This window comes from Ursus arctos, unplaced genomic scaffold, assembly GCF_023065955.2.
Source record: "Ursus arctos isolate Adak ecotype North America unplaced genomic scaffold, UrsArc2.0 scaffold_2, whole genome shotgun sequence".
Taxonomy (NCBI): Eukaryota; Metazoa; Chordata; class Mammalia; order Carnivora; family Ursidae; genus Ursus; species Ursus arctos.
This window is the reverse complement of record NW_026622874.1, coordinates 1,512,485-1,537,228: the sequence shown is the minus strand read 5'-3', so window position 1 is coordinate 1,537,228 and position 24,744 is coordinate 1,512,485. Positions and strand designations below refer to the sequence as shown.

The window sequence follows — 24,744 nt, the reverse complement described above, 5'->3', positions numbered from 1 at the left end:
TGATAAACAGCGTGGTTGTTGAATGGCTATTTCTAGATCATCACTCCGTGTAGGAATCCTCTTCACGTGGGCTTTTCTGGGGTCACCTCAAGTTTGGAATCTAGTGGACGGCTCCTCACAGCACTTTCCTTCCTTCGCTTGACCCTAATACCACCCCCACTTCGTATCCCCCAGCTCTACTCCTGTTGGACATCCATAATGTTCTCACTGTGCTGTTTTTCTTTCCTTCTGCCAGCTTCTCTCTGTCAGCAATACTCACAACTCCTACCATTTATTTGTTCACAACATCATTAAACACTGACTAAATTTTCCCTCTATACTCAGCACTATGCGAGGAGCTGTGAATGCAAAATGAACAGGCATGGTTCCTGCCCTTGAGGACTTTATGGTCATGGAGGAACATAGTCATACAAACAGTGAAAAGAGAAATGCTCTCCTTCAGTCCTGGGTGTGTGGCCCACAGTGTCACAGCCCAGATTTCCCGCTACGTTGGGACTTTGGCAGTCAGATTTAATGGGGCAGAGGGCAGGGAGAGGAGTTGGTCAGCTTAGGTTGGGGGGGGGGGGATGAGGAAGACTGCTGGCTTGTGAGCAGAGCTGCTCCAAGAGTCAGAGAACCCTACTTTGCAGGGTGACCTAGGATGGTGCAGCATCTTTGTCAGTGACCTCTGAGGAGAACCAACTGCCCAAGTTTAAGGAAACTCTAGACCCTAGCACTAACAATGAGATAGGACTTGCTTGCGTGAAAACAACACCGTCTTAGTCATCTGTATGAACTGCTGATGGTTATGCCTGGTAACAGTTGTGTACATGCTCAGAACTTCTATTATAACTAATTTTCATGTGTGTGTAGAGCAGTTGAAACGGCTTTCTTAAGAACCGTCCCACACGTGGAGCATTGCGTTTATTCATGCCCCATCAACTTAGCATTCATGATTTCTTTTCACGTGTACTGCGATCTGTCACACTTTGAAAATCAGACTTTCACGTCAGGATGTTCACTCATCCCACCAACTGGCTTACAAGCAAGAATTTCTTTAGTAAATATATCTCTAGAATAAATAAACTATGAGTAGTGCATGCAAGTTGGTCATATTGTCTAGATAAAGTAGTTCTTTCGTGGGAAGTCAGAGCAAGGTGAGGTGAAAGGTGAGGCAGGCCGGAGTGCTTAGTTCCAGAAAGTTCTACGCAGTGCTCCATAGCAGGAGGAGCAGCAAGGGACATAACACCACCTGAGCCTGACATCCTCTCGAGTTTGACACGGCACATGCCCCCAAGGAGCTGGGACTCATAAAGGGGTCCAATACAGAATTCTGGGTGTTGTATAACAAAGTTGGCTGGATTTCTGTCTAGTCCCCAGAGCTACTGTCGGTAAAAATATTATCAGCAAGCACGAAGTCTAAACATCCATCTCTTAGCTGATGGTCCCCAAAAGTAAAAGGACAAAAGGAGTCAGTGCAACACAAGTCCTGCCAAAGGTAGAATGAGATACGCGTGAAAGACCTTCACAAACGTTACAGCAATAATACGAATGTGATGTGAGGTACGGTGACAGTACTGTGATGCCCATTCTGTCGGGCAGAGCAGCCTCTCTGTCACGCGGACATATTCCAGCTGGTTCACGCTCTCTCTCTAACCCACACAATGAGTTCCTAGCACAAACTCTCAGGGCACTAAAGCAGGGAGGCCATATTCTGGATGGGAATCTGACCATTGTACGCTCCTGTGGCAAAAAGAAATCCAGTTTCATCAACAGCTGCAGAAGTCAGTTCAACACTGAAGCCATGAGGGTCTAAAATCTGGTATACTTGGAGGCCAGTCTCGAGTTCCCAAACCTGTAGGAAAGAACAAAAAAATCAAATCATCCATATACCCTTCGGCTCTTACGAAAATTTAACAGTATTCAAAACAGCCTCAGAATGGGTACTATGCTCTTCTAAAATCTTTTCCAACATTCTGCCCTGAATGTTGGTTTGATCAAAGAAAGTTCTAAAAGATGCAGTGCCATCTAGTCATTCCTGTGGGATCCTGGAGCGTGTCCGCGGCACACCGAGGTGGCCGAGACAGGCAGCGACTATTTTAGGCAGCCTTGGCTGTGGAGGAAGTAGCCAATTTTGCTACTGTGAGCACGAAGCAAGAGTAGTGGCCAGATAGCAATGTAACCACTGCAAGTATAGCAGACAAAATCAGACTGGATTTATTCCCTGTTGACGCTCACCCAAATTAGCTAGGAGTCGCAGCACAGAATCTCTGGGAACAGCACGGAATCTGAGAGAACCCTGAGGAAGGAGCTCACTGACTTCTCCAAGAAGTGTTCTAATTAGGGACATGGGCCTTGCTCTTGGAGGGGGAGAGAGAGAGACTTCAGAGAAGGCTGTCTGTAATCAGGCTGGGGGTAATCAGAAAATCCAGAAACATGTCAGGATACATCATTCTCTCCCTTTGGAAACACAGTCAAGGCTCTAGACCTTCAGCCTTTTGGTCTAAATCTCTCCTTCTTCGTGGATATGCCATGCTCACATGTAAACTAGACTGCCGGTGAGTAACGAAACTCACTGGCAAGACAGACGGTCACCCTCAAGGTCTGTGGGGCAGAGGCAGCATGAGCAAAGGGCCAGAGATGGGAAGGCCCATTGTCCCTCCAGGGAGCTGAAAGACAGTTGTTGCAGCTGGACTCAAAGAGGGAGAGCAGGACCAGAGGGACCTGGTGGAATCATCTGGAGGCCAACCAAGGGCCACTGGCTGACCTGAATGAGGTCAGTTTGGCCCGAGAGCCCACATTCTCAATCTCTGAGTGCCCCCAGTACAGACAAAGTCCTTAAAGGAGAAGAGAAATGTGTGACATGAACGGGTCTCAGAGGTCACCCATGTTCTGCCTGAAGAATGACTCCTCTTCAACCAACCACTCAAGTATGAAAACTCACCTAGATGCATTCCTTCTCCCCTTCTCCCCTTCCAGAGAAGCCAATTCCCCCCTAGAGGTCAGTATTTCAGGAAAACAGAGTAGGTTTGAGTTTTAGCTTTCCTCTACTTATTCTATGAGGCATTATCAGAACTAGGTGATCGTTAACCGAGCTCCTGAGAGTTTGGCCTGAGAAAATCTCCGCAGATGAGCACAGAAGGTCAGAGATCGAGAGGGGACTTAAAGGGTCTGCAGAGGATGCTCTCTACTGCTCCAGATGTCTCCTTTTGGAGAGCATGCGTGAAATAAAAGGATGGCCCTCTGAAGCAAACACCACCAGCCATCACTGCTAGATGGCTTCAATGGTTGTAATTACAGACGCGCTCAGGATGGCTGCGTACCCCGGCCTCTGGGGAGCTCGGTGATGACATCACACCAACCTCGGTACACATCCCAGCTGTGACGCTTACTAGTTATGCAATCTGGGGCAAGTGGCTTGATCGCCATGAGTCCTGGTTTCCTCATCTTTAAAATGGAACCCTTTATCTGTCCGCACAGAATCAGTGTGAAGATTACATATGATCATGGATTGAAGGTTCTTGGCACATATCCTACCTCTCTGGAAGTTATAGAAACATTACAAATTCCGCTCCCTTCCTTCTTACCATAGCCTCTGCCCATAGCTCGGATATAAAAATCTATCTATCTATCCATCTGTCCATCCATCCATCCACCCTCCCATCTACCCATCCATCCATCCTAGTTACTCCTTCCTTGGTATATTTCCTTTAAAATTCCTATTCCGATAGTAAAAACTAGCTTTATTTATTTAATTGTAGATGCAGCTTAACAGCATGCCGTCTGAGCTGGCTGAAAATACTGGTTTTTCGTGTGTTCGCGAGCGCTTAAAAATAGCTCTACTGTCGAGTCTCATCACACGTGACACTACGTTTACTCAATCACTCAAAGACTTACCTCGAAAAAGAGAAAATTCTGCTTTGCCTTTTTCTTTCTGAAGAGCCAACACATACTTACCCTCATGATGGATTCAGAACAGATAGTAAGTACTTGGTGAAAATATCGGTTGTAAAGCATGATGTTGATTTCTCGTTCGTGAGTGCGAGGGATCTGTCTTGTACCTTGCACCATCCTGGTCAGAGGGTACATGTCCATAACACTCGATCCTGGAACAGAGTGAGAATCTCACAAACACCCAACATCAGAAGTTTGGAATCATGAAGGACTTTTCCCAATCAGTTGTGTTTGGAAACCACCCACCGGCGAGATTAGTAACATCAATTCCTAGGCTATCCAATGAGGGGAAGACACACTTATTTTCTCTAAGACATTTTTTGACAAATAAAGTAAATGTTATTCAGCAAGAGAAAAGCATTCATTGGGGGCGTCATTAATTTTCAAGTGCAGGCCATTTGGATTCATTGATATCCTCTTTTCAGTGATTCCAATTTTTCTATTTTTGTAGAGTCTACATTTTTCCTTCTTGAGAGTGCCTGCCGTGTGCCTCTCCATCTGGTGAATAGTAATCACGGGGATGGGCAGCTTTCTGCGGAAGGTAAGCTTCCATTTAGTGACTGGAATTTATTGTCAGAGAGCCTTTTCTGACCAACAACCGACAAAGCACTCTGTAAACACAGCCTTATTAAATGTAATGAATGAGAATGGTTACACACCCATGCCTGCAATATCAATGTTAAATAAGATTAATTTCCAAATCAACGTGGGGAAGCAGGTGGAGAGCAGGTATTCCTTATTTGCATTTTCCTAAGGGTGCTGGTTTGGCTTTACTGGGTTAATACAAAAGGCAAATGTGATTTAACTCTCAAAATCAACCATGCATTCTGTTTTGGTGTAATGTCTAGAAATATAAATAAGAAACTCAAAGCATTTCAAAGATCAAACAAAATGAAACTTCTCTGTTTTACTGATGTGGAGATTAAATTATCAAAGGTCAACACTTTGTATTACGGAGTTTCTCACACTTTCCAATCTCACCTGTAGGAAAAGGAGCCCCAGGAGTTAACGAAGCCCTTTCCTAAGCTGCTTAAAGTTTAAGATAAAGTCTGTTCATCTGTAAAGAACGACTTAAAAGGTTTTTCTGGTAATATTTCTCAGTTCAAATATCCTAATATGGAAATATCAGAGGAATATGGTAGGCAGATAACCAACTCTTGGAACTTCCTGGTAGACCCTTTAACATCATATCGTGACTAGCTCTATTTAGAACTGACAACAACGAAGACAGATATGCTTGTGAACCGGCGGTAATCCTCTATGTTTTGGGCTAGTTACACTACTGCTGTGGACACAATGTGGTTACAGAGAAAGAATGTGGCTTCAGAAGCCAGATGCTTTGGGACTGAATCCCAGCTCTACCTTTTAACCTGCTGGGTTTTTGTTGTTGTTGTTTCATTAGAGAGAGAGAGAGCACGCGCGAGTGCACGTAAGTGGGGTGGGGGGCAGAGGGAGAGAAACTCAACTAGACTCCGCACGGAGCATGGAGCTCAACATGGGGCTTGATCTCACAACCCTGAGATCGTGACCTGAGCCGAAATCAGGAGCTGGATGCTTAACTGACTGAGCCCCCCAGGCACCCCAACCTGGTGTTTTCCTACTAGTCAGTTGAACTGTTTAATATTTGGTGTCATTTATAAACTAGGACAATAATTCCTACCTCCTATGGTTGTGCAGGTGAAATGAAATAAAGTACACGAAAGCACTTTGTAGGAGAACTTCACGAGAGGGCGCCGTCACAACAGAGGAATGATACAAACGACGGCGACAGTAACACTATATTCAAGAAAGCATTTCCAGAATGGGGCGCTGCTGTCATGGGGTTAGAAGATTACTATGGCGGCTTCTTTGGAATCAGAGCATGAAGTAAAGTCTGGGAGACAAGCTTCCTGTAATTCTGATGTCGAGTTGGTGGTTGGAGTCAACGTAAGCGACACACGAGCCGTATGTTTTTGTAAGCAAAGCACTGTCAGAATTACATAAAACTGGGATGCAATCTCCATTTTCCTCCTCTTCCTTTTTCTTCTTCTTTTGTCTTGATACTTGAGTCCTTAATTACTCTGGTGATAAATGGGTTGGAAATGCTGAGCCTACTAATCAGACATGCAAGTGGGGGTACTAGGAGAAAATATGCTGGTAGTTATTAGCATGTTATTTTTGGAAGAACTAATATAGAAGAGGAGTGCTTACACCTAGAATTAAGTTCTGTTTTGCAAGATGTAAAATTATCTGTCAAGCATGAAGTGCTAGTTCACTCCTAATCCAGAAAAAAAACCACCCAGGTTAAAAATAATTATATTGTCCACCAGCAGAGATAGCACCAACCATGTCCCTGCCCTAATTAATCCCACGGGAACTCAGAACAGGTGGTTAGTGGGAAAACGCTTAGGAAATGCATTCAGGGTTGGTGTTCCGGAAGGAAGAAGTATTGTTAATATCCTTCATTTTTCATCTGAAGCCTGAAGGCATGCTTGTGAACAGCGTTTAACCTAAATGCGCAGCAGCACCTTTTGTGTCTTTAGGAAGCATGTTTTTAAGAGGCAACAAGTACAGGAGGGAACAAATCTGCTGGTGTCAGCACTGTGGATCTCTCATTTGGGACTCTATCCTCTCTCCACTTTATTGTCTAGATGCAAAGGCGGGTGAGAAGGTCAGCACCTTCTAACTGTCTCAGTACCAGAATGCATGGGGCCAAATTGCCTCACAGAATAAAGGGGACATTGAAGCTGGTGTAGCCACTCAAAGATGGTTCCTATTTCAGCTCCTAAGAGTCAAAACAGAGCTGGTTTTGCCTTTGATGCAGCAACACATCACACACCACTTCTTGCTTTACCCCAGGCCACCTTCCTTGGCTCAAGGACTTGGCGCACTGCCCTGGTTTTTTCAAGCAAGTGCAGTTACACATTTTATCTACCTGGCCATGGAAAGACAGGAAGGAGTGGAGCTGAATTAAATATCTACTGTGATGAATCACAGTTAACACATTCATTCCCCTTCTACTTCTGTTTTTCTTCTGGTTAGTGCTCAAGTGCTAGTTAAAAAAACACTGAAAGTCAAGGTATGAGTTTTGTCTGCCATTAATCGGGTCCACTTACCTGTAATAAGCATGCCGTGATTGGCATCGTATACCATAGAATAGATCTGCATGTCTCCCGGACCTCCGTGGCTGTCATGGAACACTTGCAATAGTGAAAGGGTCTGTATATCCCACACCCTGAAGGCCTGGGAGAAGAAAGAACACAGTTCACCACTCTTACACCTTACATTCCCCACTCAAAGCATTTTCAGAGTCTGCAGTATGTTCTTAACGAACGTGCAGCAACTACGATTTATGTGACGAGCACACACTTGCTAAACTCCAGTTTGGTTCTTGGTTCAATTATTGTTGGTTAACATCAAAGAAAAAGAGCAGCAGTGATTAAAAATTTGCTTAAAGGAACTGGATTTTTCTATCATTACAGAGAAATATAGTATTTATTATTCTTTAAGAATTTGGAGGACTGATCATGACTTAACAGTTCAAATGAAGACACCTTTCTCCCTACACTACGGATTGGAAATTAGACAGAAGACATATTTTATTTTTTTATTTTTTATTTATTTTTTTAAAAGATTTTATTTATTTATTTGACAGATATAGAGACGGCCAGCGAGAGAGGGAACAGAAGCAGGGGGAGTAGGAGAGAAAGAAGCAGGCTCATAGCGGAGGAGCCTGATATGGGGCTTGATCCCATAACATCGGGATCACGCCCTGAGCCGAAGGCAGACGCTTAACCGCTGTGCCATCCAAGTGCCCCAGACAGAAGACATATTTTAAGTGGAGGGTTTCAAATTGCTCTTTTATGACTTAAGAAGATGGAACATCGGGGCACCTGGGTGGTTCAATTGGTTGAGCGTCCGGCTCTTCATTTCAGCTCAGGTCTTGATCTCAGGGTCTAAGATCAAGCCCGGCATCAGACTCTACGCTCAGCGTGAAGCCTGCTTGAGATTCTCTCTCTTCCTCTCCCTCTGTCCCTTCCCCAACTTGTGCTCTTTCTGTAAACCAATTAATCAATAAAATCTTTTTTTAAAAAAAGAAAAGGATGGAACATCTTACTAAATGAGGTTTCTAAGAGTTTCCCCCTCCTCCTGTCCAGGGATGTAAGAATTACAGAAAGCAGTTTTTACGGATGGGTTAGATACAGTAAGAGTGTGGAGAAATAGGTTATTTAAGCACTCCTTTGAGAAAGGAAAGAACTATGTAATTACCTAAATAGAGCTTGGGTTGTTATAAGAGAATAGAAAGAAAAATAAAGTATAAATTCAGCAAAAGTAGGTCAAGTTTACCCTTTATCACTTGAAATAACTGGTCCGTCTTAGTCTTCTTCATTATTCTGTTTTTGTAAGCAAGTTATAGTGTGATTGAGTTTCAGAAAGAAGTGTGATTTGATCAAAGTGATATTTTCTATCATGCATCCTTGAATAATATTTTCACTTTATAATAGTCATTATTAACCTGTTAAATTGGAATATTTGCTGAGTAAATGAGTGATCACTGTAGAACAAGATATCAAACTTTAAGTAGTTTTGTTAACAGGGAGATAACTGACTTCTTGAGACACTTGTAATTGAGTTAAATGAGTTCAAATCTCACTGTTGCAAAGGCTGTTTGATTCTTTTATGTAGGAGCATAAGGATGTCTAAGTCATGTGAGTTAGGGAGCACTGGTAAGGAGTTTGGCCTCAAATGCAGATCCTTGGGGCGCCTGGGTGGCACAGCGGTTAAGCGTCTGCCTGCGGCTCAGGGCGTGATCCCGGCGTTATGGGATTGAGCCCCATGTCAGGTTCTTTCACTGGGAGCCTGCTTCTTCCTCTCCCACTCCCCCTGCTTGTGTTCCCTCTCTCGCTGGCTGTCTCTCTCTGTCAAATAAATAAATAAAATCTTAAAAAAAAAATGCAGACCCTCGGTAGGCCAGTATTACTCAGAACCCATACGGCTGGAAGTTACTTCCTTTGTTCTAGTAAAAATGCAAATTTGGGGTAGTTGCTAGAATACTGAACCTTTCAGTTTTCTGTATCATAGGTTAAGCAAGTATAATGGACTCTTCATGAATTTAGGTTCAGAGTCCAGAATGAGAGACAAGTAGGAGAAGAACGTGAAAGTAGAATGGAGGAGTGCCAAAGAAACTTATCCCAATTTAAATTGTTTCTGATTGTACTGCTTTGGCCGAGATGCATTCAGGGTTGGCAGGCTTTTTGCCATATGTATATGCTCTGAATCATGGTTGCTGGAAAGAACAAGGGAAGGGGCAGCAGAGGATTTGGATTTCAGTTCAAGCACATCACTTAAACTCCTGGAGCCTCAGCTTTCTTGTTTCTAGAATGGACGTACAACACCGGCACTCTGTTCTTCACTGAACTGATGTGAGCAGGTTTTAAATCTGTAATGCTTTCTATAGAGCAGGGCTGTTTTCTTTTTTCATATTTCTCTCTTCTTCAGTGTTTGGGTGTTTTGTGTGATTTTAGGGACGGGGTGACTGTTGGGCTGGCAGATCCTGCCGCACCTGTCCTGGGGTCCCACATGTCATCTTTGTCACTGTTATACCAAACTGCTCCCCGTTTCCCAAACCCTCCTTCTCATTCTGGTCTCTGGGCACGGCACCTACTCTTCCTATCATCTGCAATTTCCTTTCAACATCCCCTGCTGTATAGTTAACTGCTACTCTTTCCTCAAATCTCTTATAAAGAGAATTAAGGAGTTACAGTTCCATACGTTCATGCCTTGATGTGCCATTTCTTCTCCAAACACAGAGAAATAGTAAAGAATATATAAAAAAGAGAAAGCAAAAAGAAACAGCAAGTCTTCAAAGCAAGACGCATACGTCTATAGATCCAAGCAAGAGAGACACACGAAGCGAAGGAGGGGCTGCCTCAGAGGCGCGTGCCCGGGATCGGACCGGGCAGGGGCAGCAGGAGAGCCGCCCCAGGCAGGTGGGACCAGAGGCACCGAGCGCTTCATGGCAGAGCCTGGAGCAACTCACTAGTCCAGAACAGGGAGACCGAGCCGCTCTTGTTCACTTCATCTGGAGGTACAGGGTTTAGGAAGCTGTGAGACCAGGGAGCGAGGAGGAACGTGCCTTCGACCAGGAACTAAACCAAGACTACTTCTGGCTCAGCAGCTAGACCTATTTCTACACTGCAGCCCAAGAGGCCAGGCTGGGGAAGTTACAGATATGGAAGACGGAGCCTAGAAACCCGTGTAGAAGAAACTATAATTTTTAGGAAAACTTAGAAGAGGATATCTTTATGAACTGAGTTGAAAACGATTTCTTCAATAAGCACAAAAATCACGAGCCATAAAAGATTGATTCATTCAACTGAGTTAGAATTAAAGCTCTCTGTTCAACCGAAGCCACAACCCCAAAGCCACAAAGGGTAGAAACAAGTCCAATGTTCGTTGGCCAAGGTGATACATGTGTAATGCACATACAACAGAATCCTGTGCCCCAGTTAAAATAAATGAACTAGAGCTGTATGTAATAACGTGGATAAATCTCAAAATATAGTGCTGAGGGGAAAAAAGGAAATTTCAGTAGGATTTATTCACAGAGAACATTGAAACAGGCAAAATAAGAGTATACAAGTTTCAGGACACCTATATATATACTAATGGTATAAAAACATAGTACTTGTTGCAAGTTGAAAAATCCAAAAACTCATCTCCTTTGGACAACTCCCATTGGTCACCCTCCTAATTGAGATGTCCCACCTGTAGATGCCCATAATACCTGTCCACATGAATAGCAATGAGCAACTGTCATATGATGATTTGCTAAGGGTCCTTCTCTACTAAATATAGCTCGCTTGAGAGAGGAACCACATGCTATTTATTTCCCCAGTGTCTTATGTAGAACACATACTTAGTTAGCCTGGTTATTTGGCTGGGTTTGGGTCTGCTCTCTTGTTTATCCCCCGTCTTGGTCCAGGACCTTGTAGGAATTTACAGAAGTGCAGCAATGCAGAGACAGTCAGAACTCAACAGTGTAACTAGATAAATCAATTAATAAATGGGACCACATTAGCAAACATAATTCATTGACTCTGTTTGAAAACTCTACATGTCTATGTGCCAGGAGTGAGGACTGTTTTGATTCAACCAGGTTTCCTGGCTTTTCTTGCAAACTCAATACCAATCACTATTATCCAAATGCATTAATAAAGTGCTCTTTTGGGGGGGGCGCTTAGTAGGTTAAGCATCTGCCTTTGGCTCAGGTCATGATCTTGGGGTCCTGGGATCAAGCCCTGCATCAGCCTCCCCACTCAGCGGGGAATCTGCTTCTCCCTCTCCCTCTGCCCCCCACCGCTCCTGTACTCTCTCTAATAAATAAAACAAAACAAAACAAAATAAAATAAAATAAAATAAAAGGATTCCTTTTTTTTTCCTTGATGGGTATTTATTATAGAGTGACCTAGAGCAATATATCTGATGTGTAGGAGTTGGCCTGAAATACATAAAAAAGAATTATAAAAAGGTGCAAAACTAACATGACATGCACAATTCCTTATACAGCAAGTAACTCTGGAACTCCGAGCTAGGTGCTACAGAGGCAAACGATCAAGAGAAGCACTATTACAGCTGTTCTTGAACAGACTTTCATCTGGTCGGGAGAGTAGCTACAACACAAGTAATTATCGTGCACTGTAAGAGCTATTTGAACAGATGTTTGAACTGTGCCATGCTAAAACTTGTATTGGCAGAAATTTTTAGAATTGCAGTATCATTTAGATAGAGGGAAGGACCTGGGAATTCAGCATTTCTGATTTGTCAAGGGAAGCTGGGATTTTGCCGGCCCCCCTAATTTTACCCAAGAACTACAAGACATTAGTTAGATTTTAGACCCCAGATGAATCGTATTAGGGCTACATGATTTTACATTGGAAGAGTCTGAAGATATCTGATATTATGACTCTTTTGAGGGTTGACATAGTATTATAGATGAATATTATATTTGAAAATAAATATGTATAACAGTATAGTACAAACAGTAGGCATTCGATGTTACTTGTGTATGAATTCAAAGCAAAGATGCATTTTTTAAGCTCTTACAAATAACAAGAGGAAAAAAATTTTGCCATGCGAAACTAAAACTGTTAATTTTGTTATCTGGTTCCTACATTTTTCCTCTGCGATAACTGGCAAACAGAAATGAAATGAAGCCAGCCAGCATGCCTTTGAAAAATGAACTTTTTAAGGACCAAGTTATCAGATGTGTCTACTAGAAAATTTCAAACTGTACAAACACCACAGTCCCCTTTCCCACCTCCCCACTCCTTCTGGGCTCTCCAGTTCTACTTCTTAGGTTAATCGCTGTTGGCAATATTGCCTCTGGAGGCAGACAAGCTCAGCTGAATCCTCCTTCACCACTTACTCGCTGTGTGACCTTGGGCAAATCACTAAACATCTCTGAGCCTTAGTTTTTACCTTTGTAAGGGAGGTTATACCAGAACCTGTCTTGTGCAGTTGTCACAAACATTAAATGAGGTCACGTGTAGGAAGAGCTCACATCTATGTGAGGGTGCACTTAACTACTTAAATTTACTTCATTCCTTCTAACGGCTGCATAATGTTCTGTGGTACAGATGCTCTATAATTTATTCTAATTAGTCCCTGGCTGATGGAGCTAGACTTTTTCTTTTCTTTTCTTGTAGTAAAGTACTAGTGAACCCCTGTATATGCAATTTTTGTATAGTAATCTAGACACACCTGTTTGATAAATTCGTAGAGGTGGAATTTTTGTGTCAAAGGCTGTGAGCATTTTAAGTTTTGCTAGGTTGCCAGATCAACCTTGCCTTTTGAGATTACGATTTTATGACTTCTTGATTTCAAGTTGCAAAACCAGCTTTCATAATTGGCTCCACTTCTCTAGGAGAGCTGAACTGGATGTTTTTGTCATTACTAGGTTTTGCCATCAAAGATTTTTGGTAGTTTTGCCTTATTTACTCAACTAGATTTTTAACTCCTTTTGGGCAGAGATGACATCAAAAGATGTTTAGGCACTGGGCAGGATACAATATGAGGCACTTAGCAGGGGTTCCTATATTGACAGATTCATACTAACACAGTAGAAGTCAAGATTCCTAGTAGGATAGCTCTGAGATACAACCAGTTTACCTGCCAAAGAACCGTGTCAGACGTTTTCAAGAATTATATTTACTAAGACATGAAAGTTAATGTCAACAATATACTCAGATAGTTACTTTAGGTAGTGAATGTGTATGTGTGTACATGCAAACGTGTGTGTGTGTGTGTGTATTTGTGCAAGGGGCAGAGGGTCCTGAAAGCTGATGGAAGTGGAGGGTGCGGCCAAGAGGAAGTAGTCCCACAGGGCAAAACTCAGAAACATCATGGCCCACCTCAAGCAAATGTGCAATGACAGCAGTGTCCCAGGTTATATAACTAGAGGGTGATAGCCACAAACGAAAGGAAACTTCATGTAGGGGCTGGTTCCCCAATGTCTTCGTAGGCACATCAGCTCCCATGGCTCAGAGCCATCAGCAGGGTCTTCTTTTGAAGATGGTCAGTGAGCTGTCGTGGGGTTACAGACTGAAGGAAAACAAAGCCTTTACATAAGCAAAAAGCTTACTTTCTTTGCTTCAGACTCTTCAAGTTGAGTGTGAATCCCAAAACATGTGTCCTCAACTCCTTTCTCTTAGTTTGTACTTTTTCTTCACAATTGGTCACTTACATTTTTTTAGCTGAAGGTTCCTAACGTGTATTGATCTTCCCCAGAAAATTTTCTGACAGTCACTCTGAGGAAAGATCTGACACAAGTTAACTCCTACTCTTGAGGATGTTTCAAATCAGTTTACCCCAAATCGAATGTCCCCAGCAGCAAGGCAAGGACAGAAGGTGGCAAAATGCTGGGAGCAGTAAAATCAGGCTCTCGATCATGGACGCTTCCAGGCATCCAAAAAGCAAGAAAAAAAAAAAAAACACAACTGGAATTTACCTCACATACAATAATCCCATATGGAAAGAAAGCGTAAAGAGCTAAAGCCAGAAAACAGTTCTGATTTTTATAACTTAAGGGAAATATATTTTAAACGGTCAGCTTTTCTTCCTGTCCCTTGGTCTATTTCAAGTACCCACATTTCTTATTCACCAAAGAGAGATGAGCTCCATTTTTCTCTTGGTGAAGTCTTCACGGAGGATGTGATATTTCACTGAGATTTAAAGGGTGGCTAGACTAGCTGGGTATGGGACGAGAGTGACTGAGGACAAAGGCAGGAGAGAAGGAAGACTTTGGGGAAGAGCTGGGTGAGGTTTAGACTATCTGAAAACAAATAAGTAGCAACTAGAAAGGTATCTGGTCCTGACCATGGAGAGCCTTAAACACTAGAAAAGAGAATTTGAACTTTATTTATAAGGCAAGAGATGTCTTTGAAGATATGTAAGAAGGTACTGACAAGGTTGTAAGTGGGTAAGATGATGATTAACATGACAGTGTAACATTTGGGCGATGGGGAGATGGGAGAGACTTAAGTAGGAGGACCACGAGTGCCTTCTAATGTGTCTCCTTCAACTGGGAGCCTGTCAGTGGGTTTGAACTAAGGTCACAGTGTGGGAACAAGAAGGAGGTGCCGGATATGAGAAACGTTCAGAGACTTGGAGACTGGCCAGTGGATGGGGTTAGGGAAGCAAAAGGTTTAAAAGTGACTTTGAAGTTGGTCATGGTTCAGTGGGAAACAAATGGTATCGTAACAGCTGGAGGAAGATCAGAAGTCAGGAAAAGATTTGAAGAGGAAAATCAATTCAGTTGTAGATAAGCAGAAATTTTGTAAAGGATAAATAAGGACCAAATGGCCCTTCGAGGAACCTTGAAGATAGAGACGTTGAGCATAACAAGAAGAGAGATGCTGGCTGATGAAAGAAGGTTCTGGACGGGGCAGTATTTGACTAGGAGAATGAGAGCAGGGATTTGATTCAGGAAGCAAGAGAAATGCTTGTTCTTGGGCAGGAGGAAAAGAAGAGAAAGCAGCAAAAAATACAGGAAAAACAGAAATATTTTGAGGTGGAAAAGACAGAAGTTAATGAAGCGACCTTGACATTCTCAGCCCAGCAGAAGACAAGGTAGCTTGTGGAGAGTGAGGAATGGGGTCAGCGGCTCAGGGAGAGTAGGGACTGTGTTTAACTGTCATGTAGACTTGACAGGTACTGAGCACGAGACGAATATAAATGACTGCGTGGCAAACTATAAGAGACTCTTAAATACAGAGAACAAACAGGGCTGTTGGAGGGGAGGTGGGTGGGGGCATGGGCTAAATGGGTGACGGGGATTAAGAAGGGCACTCGTGAGGAGCACTGGCTGCTGTATGTAAATGATGAACCACTGAATTCTACTCCTGAGACCAATTCTACGCTATATGTTAGCTAACTTGAATTTAAATAAAATATACATATATATAAATGAGTAGCATCGGAAGCACGGGTTTTTGGAAAGCCTCCCCCTGTCCCATGCCACGGACCACACCCACAATCCCCATAATCTACACCTGTGTGGCCATAATGGCTGTTCAGCACCAATGCAGATAGATCAACCCAAGTCCCGTCCCCACTATGGAGAGTGGAGAGCACCTGCCTTTCTGATAACTGCTGATGTTTATTGAGAACCGCTTGCTAATCTCATTTCATCTTCACATCAACGCTATGAGGAAGGTACTCTGCTAGCCTCCTTGGCAGTCTCAAATAACTCATCCCAGGTCACTACCTGTACCTGTCAGAGTCAGACTTTGACTTAGGTTTGCCCAGTTTTCAAGGCCGTTCTCTTAGCCATGTTGCCTGGGGTCAAGACAGTAGCACCGTCATCACTGAGGACAGTATCTTAGACACGGTCATCAATAGGACGGCGTCCAGCCAATTTGTAGGCCAGGTTGGCAACCCCTCTGGCTTGCCCTGATGTTATTCACCTGGCACCTGGTTTCAGGACACTGCTTCTCGCTCTAAGGCTCGCTCCCAACCTAGTGAACTGCGCCCTTTCTCGGGTTCCCTCATATTGCTTCCGGAGTGAAAATTTAAAAAAAAAAAAGAAAGAAAGAAAAGCGACTGCTAACCCATTTGCAATCTGTTAGACGTCATCACAGCATGTATATTTCTCTCCTCAGCAGAAAGAAGAAAAATAACCTTTGCTACCTAGACTTGTGCTTGAGAAAGTTGCCAGCCATGGTTCCCCTTGGTTTTGTTAAGGAAATGAAAGGAAATCTGTGTTCCTCCTGGCCTCTGTCGGTGTTGGTCAGCTCTTCAGAAGCAGCAGACGGGGCACGGTGCTGACACGCCTGAGACCTGGGACTGGAATTACAGGGTTCGCGGTTGCAGAGGTGACGGATATCTGGGTGGAAGATCTGCAGAACCAGGAGGATGGATGAAATTTGCTTAAAGGGCTTCAGAAAAGGCATAGCAACCATGTGACTGGCTGACAATTTGGTAAAGCTTGCCGTGATGAAAGCTAGTTTATGAAGAAATTGGAAGGACTGTTAGATGTGTAAAACACCTGCTATTTTTGCTGTCGTGAATGATAGTACCGCTGCTACTGGCGATGACAGCTTCAGCCAAAACACGTATGTGCCTAGTTTGCCGCTCTCTCTGCCTCAGTTGCGCGTATCTCAGATCTTTGTGTGGCTGGTGTCTCTGTCATTCGGGTGTCCCCTTTCACGTCCCCTCCTCAGAGGCGATGTGCAGGCAGCTCGTGACATGTCTTCTGCTCACTGTAATGCTGTCCTCCACTTTATTTGCTACCTTGTTGTCTCTCTTCCCCGAGAATGGAAACTTCCTGTGAAAAGAGCCTTACCTGCCTCATTCAGCGTTCCCTCTCTGGAACCCAGTAGCACCTAAGAGGTGTCACATAATAAATGCTCAAGAAATAAGTGTTCTGAAGAAGTCATGAATGAGCTCATTTAATCTCTACCACAGCCCTGTAGGCAAAGCTACACTTTACACACGAAGAAGCCGTGTGGAAAGATACTAAGTGATTTGCCGACTGGAGCCGCTGGGATGCTTGAAGGCACATCAGGTTAAGATGCTCGCTACCTTTACAAGACATTGGAAAGCTGATGTCTTGTGTCTGTTCACCTCTGGGCGTGAGTGGCCTGAATGTTTGCTAGAAAGCTGTCTTTGTTTCCTTGAATTTCTCTAGAGGGAACTCCAGGTCTCAATTCATAGGGCGGTTTAATTTCAGTGCCTCAAAACCTTCACTGTCTTTCCAGTACCATTAAAATTTCTTTGTGATTTAATTAAAATTAGAAATAGTTTCCTTATTATAAAAGCAATGCTTATTTACTATAAAAAATAGATAAGAGAATAAAGAAAAGAAAAAAAACACAAAAAAGAAAAAAATATTTTAATTCATCTATAATCTTGCACCCAGGTAATCACTAGCATCTTGTTAATCACCCTTGGTAATACAGGAGAGCCAAAGATATATGTTAAAATGGGTTAATTTCGGGGCACTGAAGTGGCTCAGCCAGTTAAACATCTAAATCTTGATTTTTGGTTCAGGCATGATCTCCAGATCGTGAGATCGAGCCCCACATTGGGCTCTGAGTTCAGCGAGGAGTCTGCTTGAGATTCTTTCCCTCGCCCTCTGCCCCTCCCCTCCACTCTCTCAAATAAAATGGCTTACTTTCTTACACACTGTTTCACTATATTTCAAATAATTTATTGTTTAGATATTTTCACATTATTGTTCATCTTTATAATGTTGAAAGTCAGTATGATATTTCTATTATGTGAAAGGATACATTGTAACTTACCGAATGGAGGGGAGGGGGAATTGGAGGAAGGGGGTCACAAGGTATAAACTTCCAGATACAAGATAAGTAAGTACTGGGGATGTCACGTACAGCACGGTGACTGTAGCTGACACTGCTGTGTAGTGTGCAGGGAAGTTGTGGAGAGAGTAGATCTTAAGAGTTCTTACCGCAAGGAGAAACTTTCTTTCTTTCTTTCTTTTTTTCTTTCTTTTTTTCTTTCTTTTTTTCTTTCTTTCTTTCTTTCTTTCTTTCTTTCTTTCTTTCTTTCTTTCTTCCTTCCTTCCTTCCTTCCTTCCTTTTCTTTCTTTCTCCTTCCTTCCTTCCTTCCTCCCTCCCTCCCTCCCTCTTTCCCTCCCTCCCTTCCTCCCTCCCTCTCTCTTTTCTTTCTTTTTCTTCCTTCCTTTCTTTCTTCCTTTTCTTTTTTTTCTTTCCCTCCCTCCCCCTTCCCTTCCTCCCTTCCGTCCTTCCTCCCTCCCTCCCTTTCTTTTTTCTTTTCCTTTTTCTTTTCTTTCTTTTCTTTCCTTCCTTTTCTGTCCTTCCTTTCTCTTTCTTTCTCTGAGATGATGGTTGCTATATTTAGCCATCAGGTAGCTATGTGACCTTGTGCAGGTTACTTAGGTCCATTTGCCTTTACATATGCAAAGCTGTGGTAATTATTTTATAGGGTTGTTATTAACATCAGGTGAGTCTGAGTATGTAAAATATGGGCCACAGTGCCTGGCACTTGGTGAACATTTGATAAATGGTAATTATTTTTTAAAGATTTTTAAAATTTATTTTAGAGAGAGAAAGAGAGAGAGCGTGCATGTGTGTGCATCAGAGGAGGAAAGGGCAGAGGGGGAGAGTCCCAAGTCTGGGACTCTGCAGAGCACGGGGATCCAGGACCCTGAGATCATAACCTGAGCCGAAACCAAGAGAAAGATGCTCAACCGACTGAGCCACCCAGGCGCCCCAATAAACATTAATTATTATTCTAATTCACAGAAAGTGCAAATGTTTTATGTAGTCATATTTATTTTTCCTTTAGCCACAGGTGTTATGCTTAGGAGTTCCTCTAGGGATATATGAATATTCACCTGTATTTTCTTCTGGAAAATTCCAGAACTTCCATGTTTTTGTATTTTATATTTATGATCTTTAATATATATGGAATGTATTTTGTGGTTTATAATGAAGTAATCATCTGATTACGTATTTTTTCCTTACATGGTTAATCACTTTTCCCAACATTTAATGAACAAACTACCATTGTTCACAGATTTGGAGAGCTACTTTTATTATACACAAATGCTCATACACATATGAACTCATTCTCACCTTTTCTCTTTTCTCATGGATGTGTCTTGACTAGTTCTGCTTCAACTACTGCTCTGTTTTATTTATTGCAGCTTTAGGATATGTGTTAGTATCCCGCAGGGAAAAAAATGCCAGCTTATAATGATATTTTCCAACGTTTCTAAGATATTCTTGAATGTCATGAATAGCATTAAAAAATAATAGCATTAAAGATAGCTTATTTGATGGAGAATACCTTTTACAGTACCACAGTCTCATGCAGAAACACAGCGTATCCCTCTGTCCATGTTCTTAAATAAAAGTACATCAGAAAAACGTCATAGCTATCTTAATATAAATAGTGAATATTGCTTGTTAAGGTTATTTCCAGGTAGTTCACATTTTTTGCCCTTGTGAATGCTAGCTCTTTGACCAGTATGGTTACTGCTCTTTATAGAAATTTATTTATTTTTTAGAAATCGCTGTTGTCACAAGCCACCTTGCTAAGTTACCTGCTCTTCAAATTTCAAGCTGATTTTGCATGTCAACAGTACTTCAATTTTAAAAATTTAAGCTGATTTTTTTGAAATTTTCAAGGAGACAATCACATTATTTGCAAATACAGTGATTCAGTCTCTTCATAGCTAATATTCGTTAACTCATTTTTTCTTATTTGGGTACATTGGTTAGGACATTGAAGACACTGTTTAATGACAGCCACTGTAACAGAAGCCCCAGGCTTTCTGTCTTTGCCCAAAATGTGCTGTCCGCAGTGGGGGGGCCAAGCGGCTCTTTCCCAGCGCTGCCTTCCTGCACGCCTGTCTTCAAACATGAACTTCCACGCGCCCTTGTCAGCAGAAACCGAGCAGAACAGTGGCTCATTTCCTTCTCCCACTGACAATACTTTTCTCAGTGATACCGGCTATTTCTGCCAAAACCATACGTGTTCTAGATTTTCCAATAGTTGGATTGAGGGGAACACGCGGCTGGTTTTAGGCTGTTTTCTGTTACCTTTGCAGAGGAGAGGCTGATGACGTGTTGATCCTTCTCGTTCATGACGATCTCCGTGATGCTGAACATATGCCCCACGAGTTTCCCTACCGGCTTGGTGCTGATGTTGGGGTGCCAGAGCCGGAGAACCTTGTCATCTCCTGGAAGGATGACACGGGATTATTTGTTTTCTCAGGGATACAGCTGGTCCAAGTCCAAAGAGTCCCTCCCACTCAGTGATAGCCTTATCGTCCTTCTAGCACCAAATCACAGTTGGCTTCCTCCAGGACGCCCTCTAGGATTGACTTGCTAAGACGCTAGCCCTGCTTTGGAGCCCCTTTGTCCTGTCAAGGCTGCTCGGGAATAATTGTATTTACACACACAAATGTGAATTCTTATAAATGTTTTATGAGTCCTTTTCTTGATTCAGTACGTTCCCACTCATTCATGCATTAATGTATTATTTATACTTTATTTACTTCCCAAAGTATTTCAGACAGCTGTTCTTTTGTTTTCACATTCAGAGGAAGAGGAAAATTGCACATAATCTCTACCATTATAACAAATAAACGTCTCCATCTCCCCTTCTAGCGCACATCCGTAAGCATATATAACTCTACCATTATAACAAATAAACGTCTCCATCTCCCCTTCTAGCGCACATCCGTAAGCATATATAACTCTACCATTATAACAAATAAACGTCTCCATCTCCCCTTCTAGCGCACACCCGTAAGCATATATAACTCTACCATTATAACAAATAAACGTCTCCATCTCCCCTTCTAGCGCACACCCGTAAGCATATATAACTCTACCATTATAACAAATAAACGTCTCCATCTCCCCTTCTAGCGCACATCCGTAAGCATATATAATTCACATGCAGTTACTACCATAGCATACGTACTACTTTTTTAACTGTTAAAATCATATGGGTACACAGTAAAAGATTTAAACAATATGGAAGGGTATAATTTCTGTCCAAAAAAGTCTTCTTTTTCCCCTCAGAATCCCTACTTCCACTCCCTATAGGTAATCACTGTTCACTTTTCCCCCCTCTTTCTTACAAATAAATTTTTTATTTTCAGAGTTAAGAAAAACACTTTCCCATTCATATTTAAATACTTTGAATTATTTTCAGTAGGTATTTAGATGACCATTTCTCAACAACAAAAGATCACTACCACTAACTTTTATCTTTGATATACCCATTTAAAATATATTATAAATGTTGCCGAAATACAAAAAAAAAAAAAAATCACTGCTTCTTAAAATGTATTTTTACCAAGAAATCACAGCATGCTATTTTGAGCAGAGAGAGACAGACAAAATCAAAGTTTTGTAGAAGGGATTTGTCACTTTGTTATTATACGTAGGGTTTGCAGGGCAAGTCACGTTCGGGTTTTTCCAGCTTCATTGTGATATAATCGATAGACAACATTGTGTGAGTTTAAGGTGTGCAACGTGATTGTTTGATATGAGTACAGTGCTCGGTTTGGCAGCACAGCTACTAAAACTGGAACGATGCAGAGGAGATTAGCATGGCTCCCGCGCAGGGATGGAATAAGGCTATATTGCAAAATGATTACTACAGTAAGTTTAGTTAGCACGTGCATCACCTAAGGGTTCCCTTTTTTCCTTATCATGAGAACTTTTAAGAACTGCTCTCTTCATAACTTTCAATTATAAATACAATACTGTTAACTGTAGTCTCCATGTGTATATTACATCCCCAGAACTTACTCATCTTCTAACTGGAAATTTGTCCCCTTTTTTAAAATACAAATTTTATATATCCAATATAATTAAAATAATTAAATATAATTCATATCCATCCCCCCCCTTTTTTTTTGCATTTATGGAAGACCACAGGCCCACACCTTCATAATCAACATTTCGTTTGCAACGTCAAAATGCCGCACCGTTTGTCTGCCAATAAATGTTCCTGCTAATTCTAGTTTTTCACTTTATTCGACAACACTGCAATAAACAGTTATTCATGTGGGTTTTTTGTTCTTTTGGACATACACACTGAGGATAAATTCCCGTATTGTTAGGTTGCTTTCCAAAATGGTTGTACCAAATGCCAAGGCCATCAACTATATAGGATTATACCAGTTTCATCAGAGTCTGGCCAGCACATAGATAGTATCATGATTTAAAGTCTTTGATATTTTAATGTCTAAAATGACACTTTGTTTTTATTTAATTTTTATGACAGCTGATGCTGCTGAGTGTTTTCTCCCATGTATATCTGCTAATTGTATCTCCTTCTGTGAATTGTTTGATCATATCCTTTACCCACCGTCTTTTAGAATTCTGGTGATAGTAAAAATTAAAATTTAATAAAACTTTATCATATGCACACACACACACACACACACCCAGTTTCATGGTAAAGACTGCCTAGTTCACCACACCCCTTATTGTCTCTTACTGGGTGCACAGCTAGACTACATTTCCCAGACTCCCTTGCAGCCAGATGTGGTCAGATTACTGACTTTTATCCAGTAAACTAAGGGAACTGATTTTAGTTTTTACATTTCTAAAGAAATACATTTCCATCTGGTTTGAGTCATTACACATTTGGGGGTTTATTTGTTACAGCAGCTAGCATTACCTGAACTAATGCATAGTTATAGTCTAATTGATTTTTTTTTAAGTAACCTAAACCTAAATTTTAAAAAATATTTATTAATTTATTTAGAGAAGAGAGCATACAGGTGAGCTGGGGTGGGGCAGAGAGAGGGAGACAGAGAATCTCAAGCAGACTCCCCACTGAGCGAGAAGCCTGATGCAGGACTTGATCCCAGGACCCCGAGATCATGACCCGAGCTGAAATCAAGAGTTGGAGGCTCAACCAACTGAGCCACCCAGGCATCCCTATGATTAAGTGATTTTTAATTAAATGATTTAATTTAAACCACCCAGCCTATGGTATTTTGTTATGACAACCTAAGCTGACCAAGACAGCACCCAAGGTATTTTAAGGACTATTGTCAGTGGGTAAGTGGGATATTTTCTTTCTTTGTTTCCTTGTTTGTTTGTTTCTTTCTTTCCTTTAAGTGGGGTATTTTCTTAAATTTAAAACTTCCATGTTATCCTTATTAACAAGAAGAAAAATGTCTTGAGAAATTACTATACACTTGGCATTTTGTTAGATGTTGAAGATACAAAAAAGTCTACATACTGACACTACTGAAAGTCTTTTTTTTTTTTTCAGAAGACCAAAACTTGTGCCCTTTTGGACTTAGTTCCAATATTTCCTCCCTAATGCTGCCCCTGATCACTGTCCCCAGCTCAGAGGGAGTTGAGGCTTCTTCTTGTTCTGAGGGTGTTTTCTTCAGATTTTGTTTATGGCATGAAGTCTATTCAATTATGGCTGTTTGTGTAAATATCTGTTCACCCGTCATCTGGTGAGCCTCATAATTCTCATCGATAAAGTGTTTCACAAACAGCTAGTGTAAGATACACGTTTATCAAGTAAATTAGTTGGCAAATAGGGCGACTCATGAAGTGCTTAAAAAATACTTATTTGGGGAAAGTCTACCTTGATTTGAGACCTCGCTCTATCACTCACTAGTCTTACAGCTTTAAGGAGTGACCTCCCCTCTCCGTGTCTGGGTTTCCTTATCTGTACACATGTTGGGGATGACCAGAACTTATGTCATAACGTTATTGTGAGACTAAATGGGGTCATCCATGGGTAATCTGAGCAGTTCCTGGAGTATGAGCTGACTATTGCTACTCTGTTCTTCTAAGTCCCTGTCATTTACAACACATTCTATAAAATGTTTAGGGGACAGAGAGAGGAACTGATACATAGATGTATGAAACATGGGCCCTCCTCTGGAGAATTTGTAATCTGGTGGTAGCAGAAAGACAAGCATGAAAGATATAGAGGGAAAGGAAGTATTCACAGAAAATAATTCAAATCTGAAGGTAGGACTTAATACTAAATGATATATTATGGTTAATTAGGGGTTAATTCTTTTTCCTTTGTCATTTTCCATTTATTTTAGTTTCTCTCTTCCTTTTTGTTAACCAGGATTCAGATAAAGCCACATATAAAGATAAAATTTTCCTTCTTTAGCAAGCCCTTATCTCAGCTGGTGAGTCAGTTGATCCAAATGCCTCACTCTTGATGAGATGAGCTGGCTCAGTGCAGAGAGAAAAGCAGGGGAGGGAGACACTGTGTGAACCAGATTACCACGGTCCCGGGGGTCCAGGGGGAGGGACAGGGGCTGGGAGCAAAGAGAACAGAATGGAGCCCAGTTCTCCCAGCTGACTAGTCACATGATGAGTTGAGGCAAATCATTCTCTTTCCTGGGGCTTCAATTTCCTTATCTGTAGAATTTTGATCTCCCAAGACTCCTTCCCACTCTAAAGTTTTATGACTATGTGCTGGGGAGGGAGAGGTTACTACAGTGAGAAAAGAGAGCAATCTGGAATTGTAAAGGTCATGAGAAAAACTCCAGATTATCAGTTACATGATTCATACTGAATTGTTCCGATAATGCACTAGCTTGCTTGCATTTGCTTTTCGCTGGCAATGGCTGAGAAGTCTTAAACTTACTCCAGTACGTTCAGAACCTGAGCCTTGGGCCTCCAGGTGGTTGGCTGGGCTGCCCCGTGAAATGCACTTTATCACTCCTGGAAGATGAGGTCAGGCTCTCCCCAGAAGAAAATCTGTGACTGCGTGCCATAGGAAGAAGGATACAATTGAAGACTGTCATGTGAACGATGTGGTAAAGACCTT

The 24,744-nt window shown here is 41.9% G+C and overlaps 1 protein-coding gene and 1 pseudogene across 1 annotated transcript in view; one reads left to right on the top strand and one right to left on the bottom strand.

The window, feature by feature from the left end:
• WDR64 (WD repeat domain 64) overlaps nt 1–24,744 on the bottom strand; it is a 115,413-nt gene that overhangs the window by 43,056 nt on the left and 47,613 nt on the right. Inside the window, exons 10-13 of the mRNA XM_057315483.1 lie at nt 20,004–20,143; nt 7,029–7,155; nt 3,937–4,085; nt 1,711–1,834 (exon numbers count right to left, since the gene is read on the bottom strand). Of these exons, the coding sequence (XP_057171466.1) occupies nt 1,711–1,834; nt 3,937–4,085; nt 7,029–7,155; nt 20,004–20,143 (540 nt within the window). The remainder of the gene's footprint in view (nt 1–1,710; nt 1,835–3,936; nt 4,086–7,028; nt 7,156–20,003; nt 20,144–24,744) is intronic.
• Nucleotides 21,472–21,572, top strand: LOC113246859 (U6 spliceosomal RNA; annotated as a pseudogene).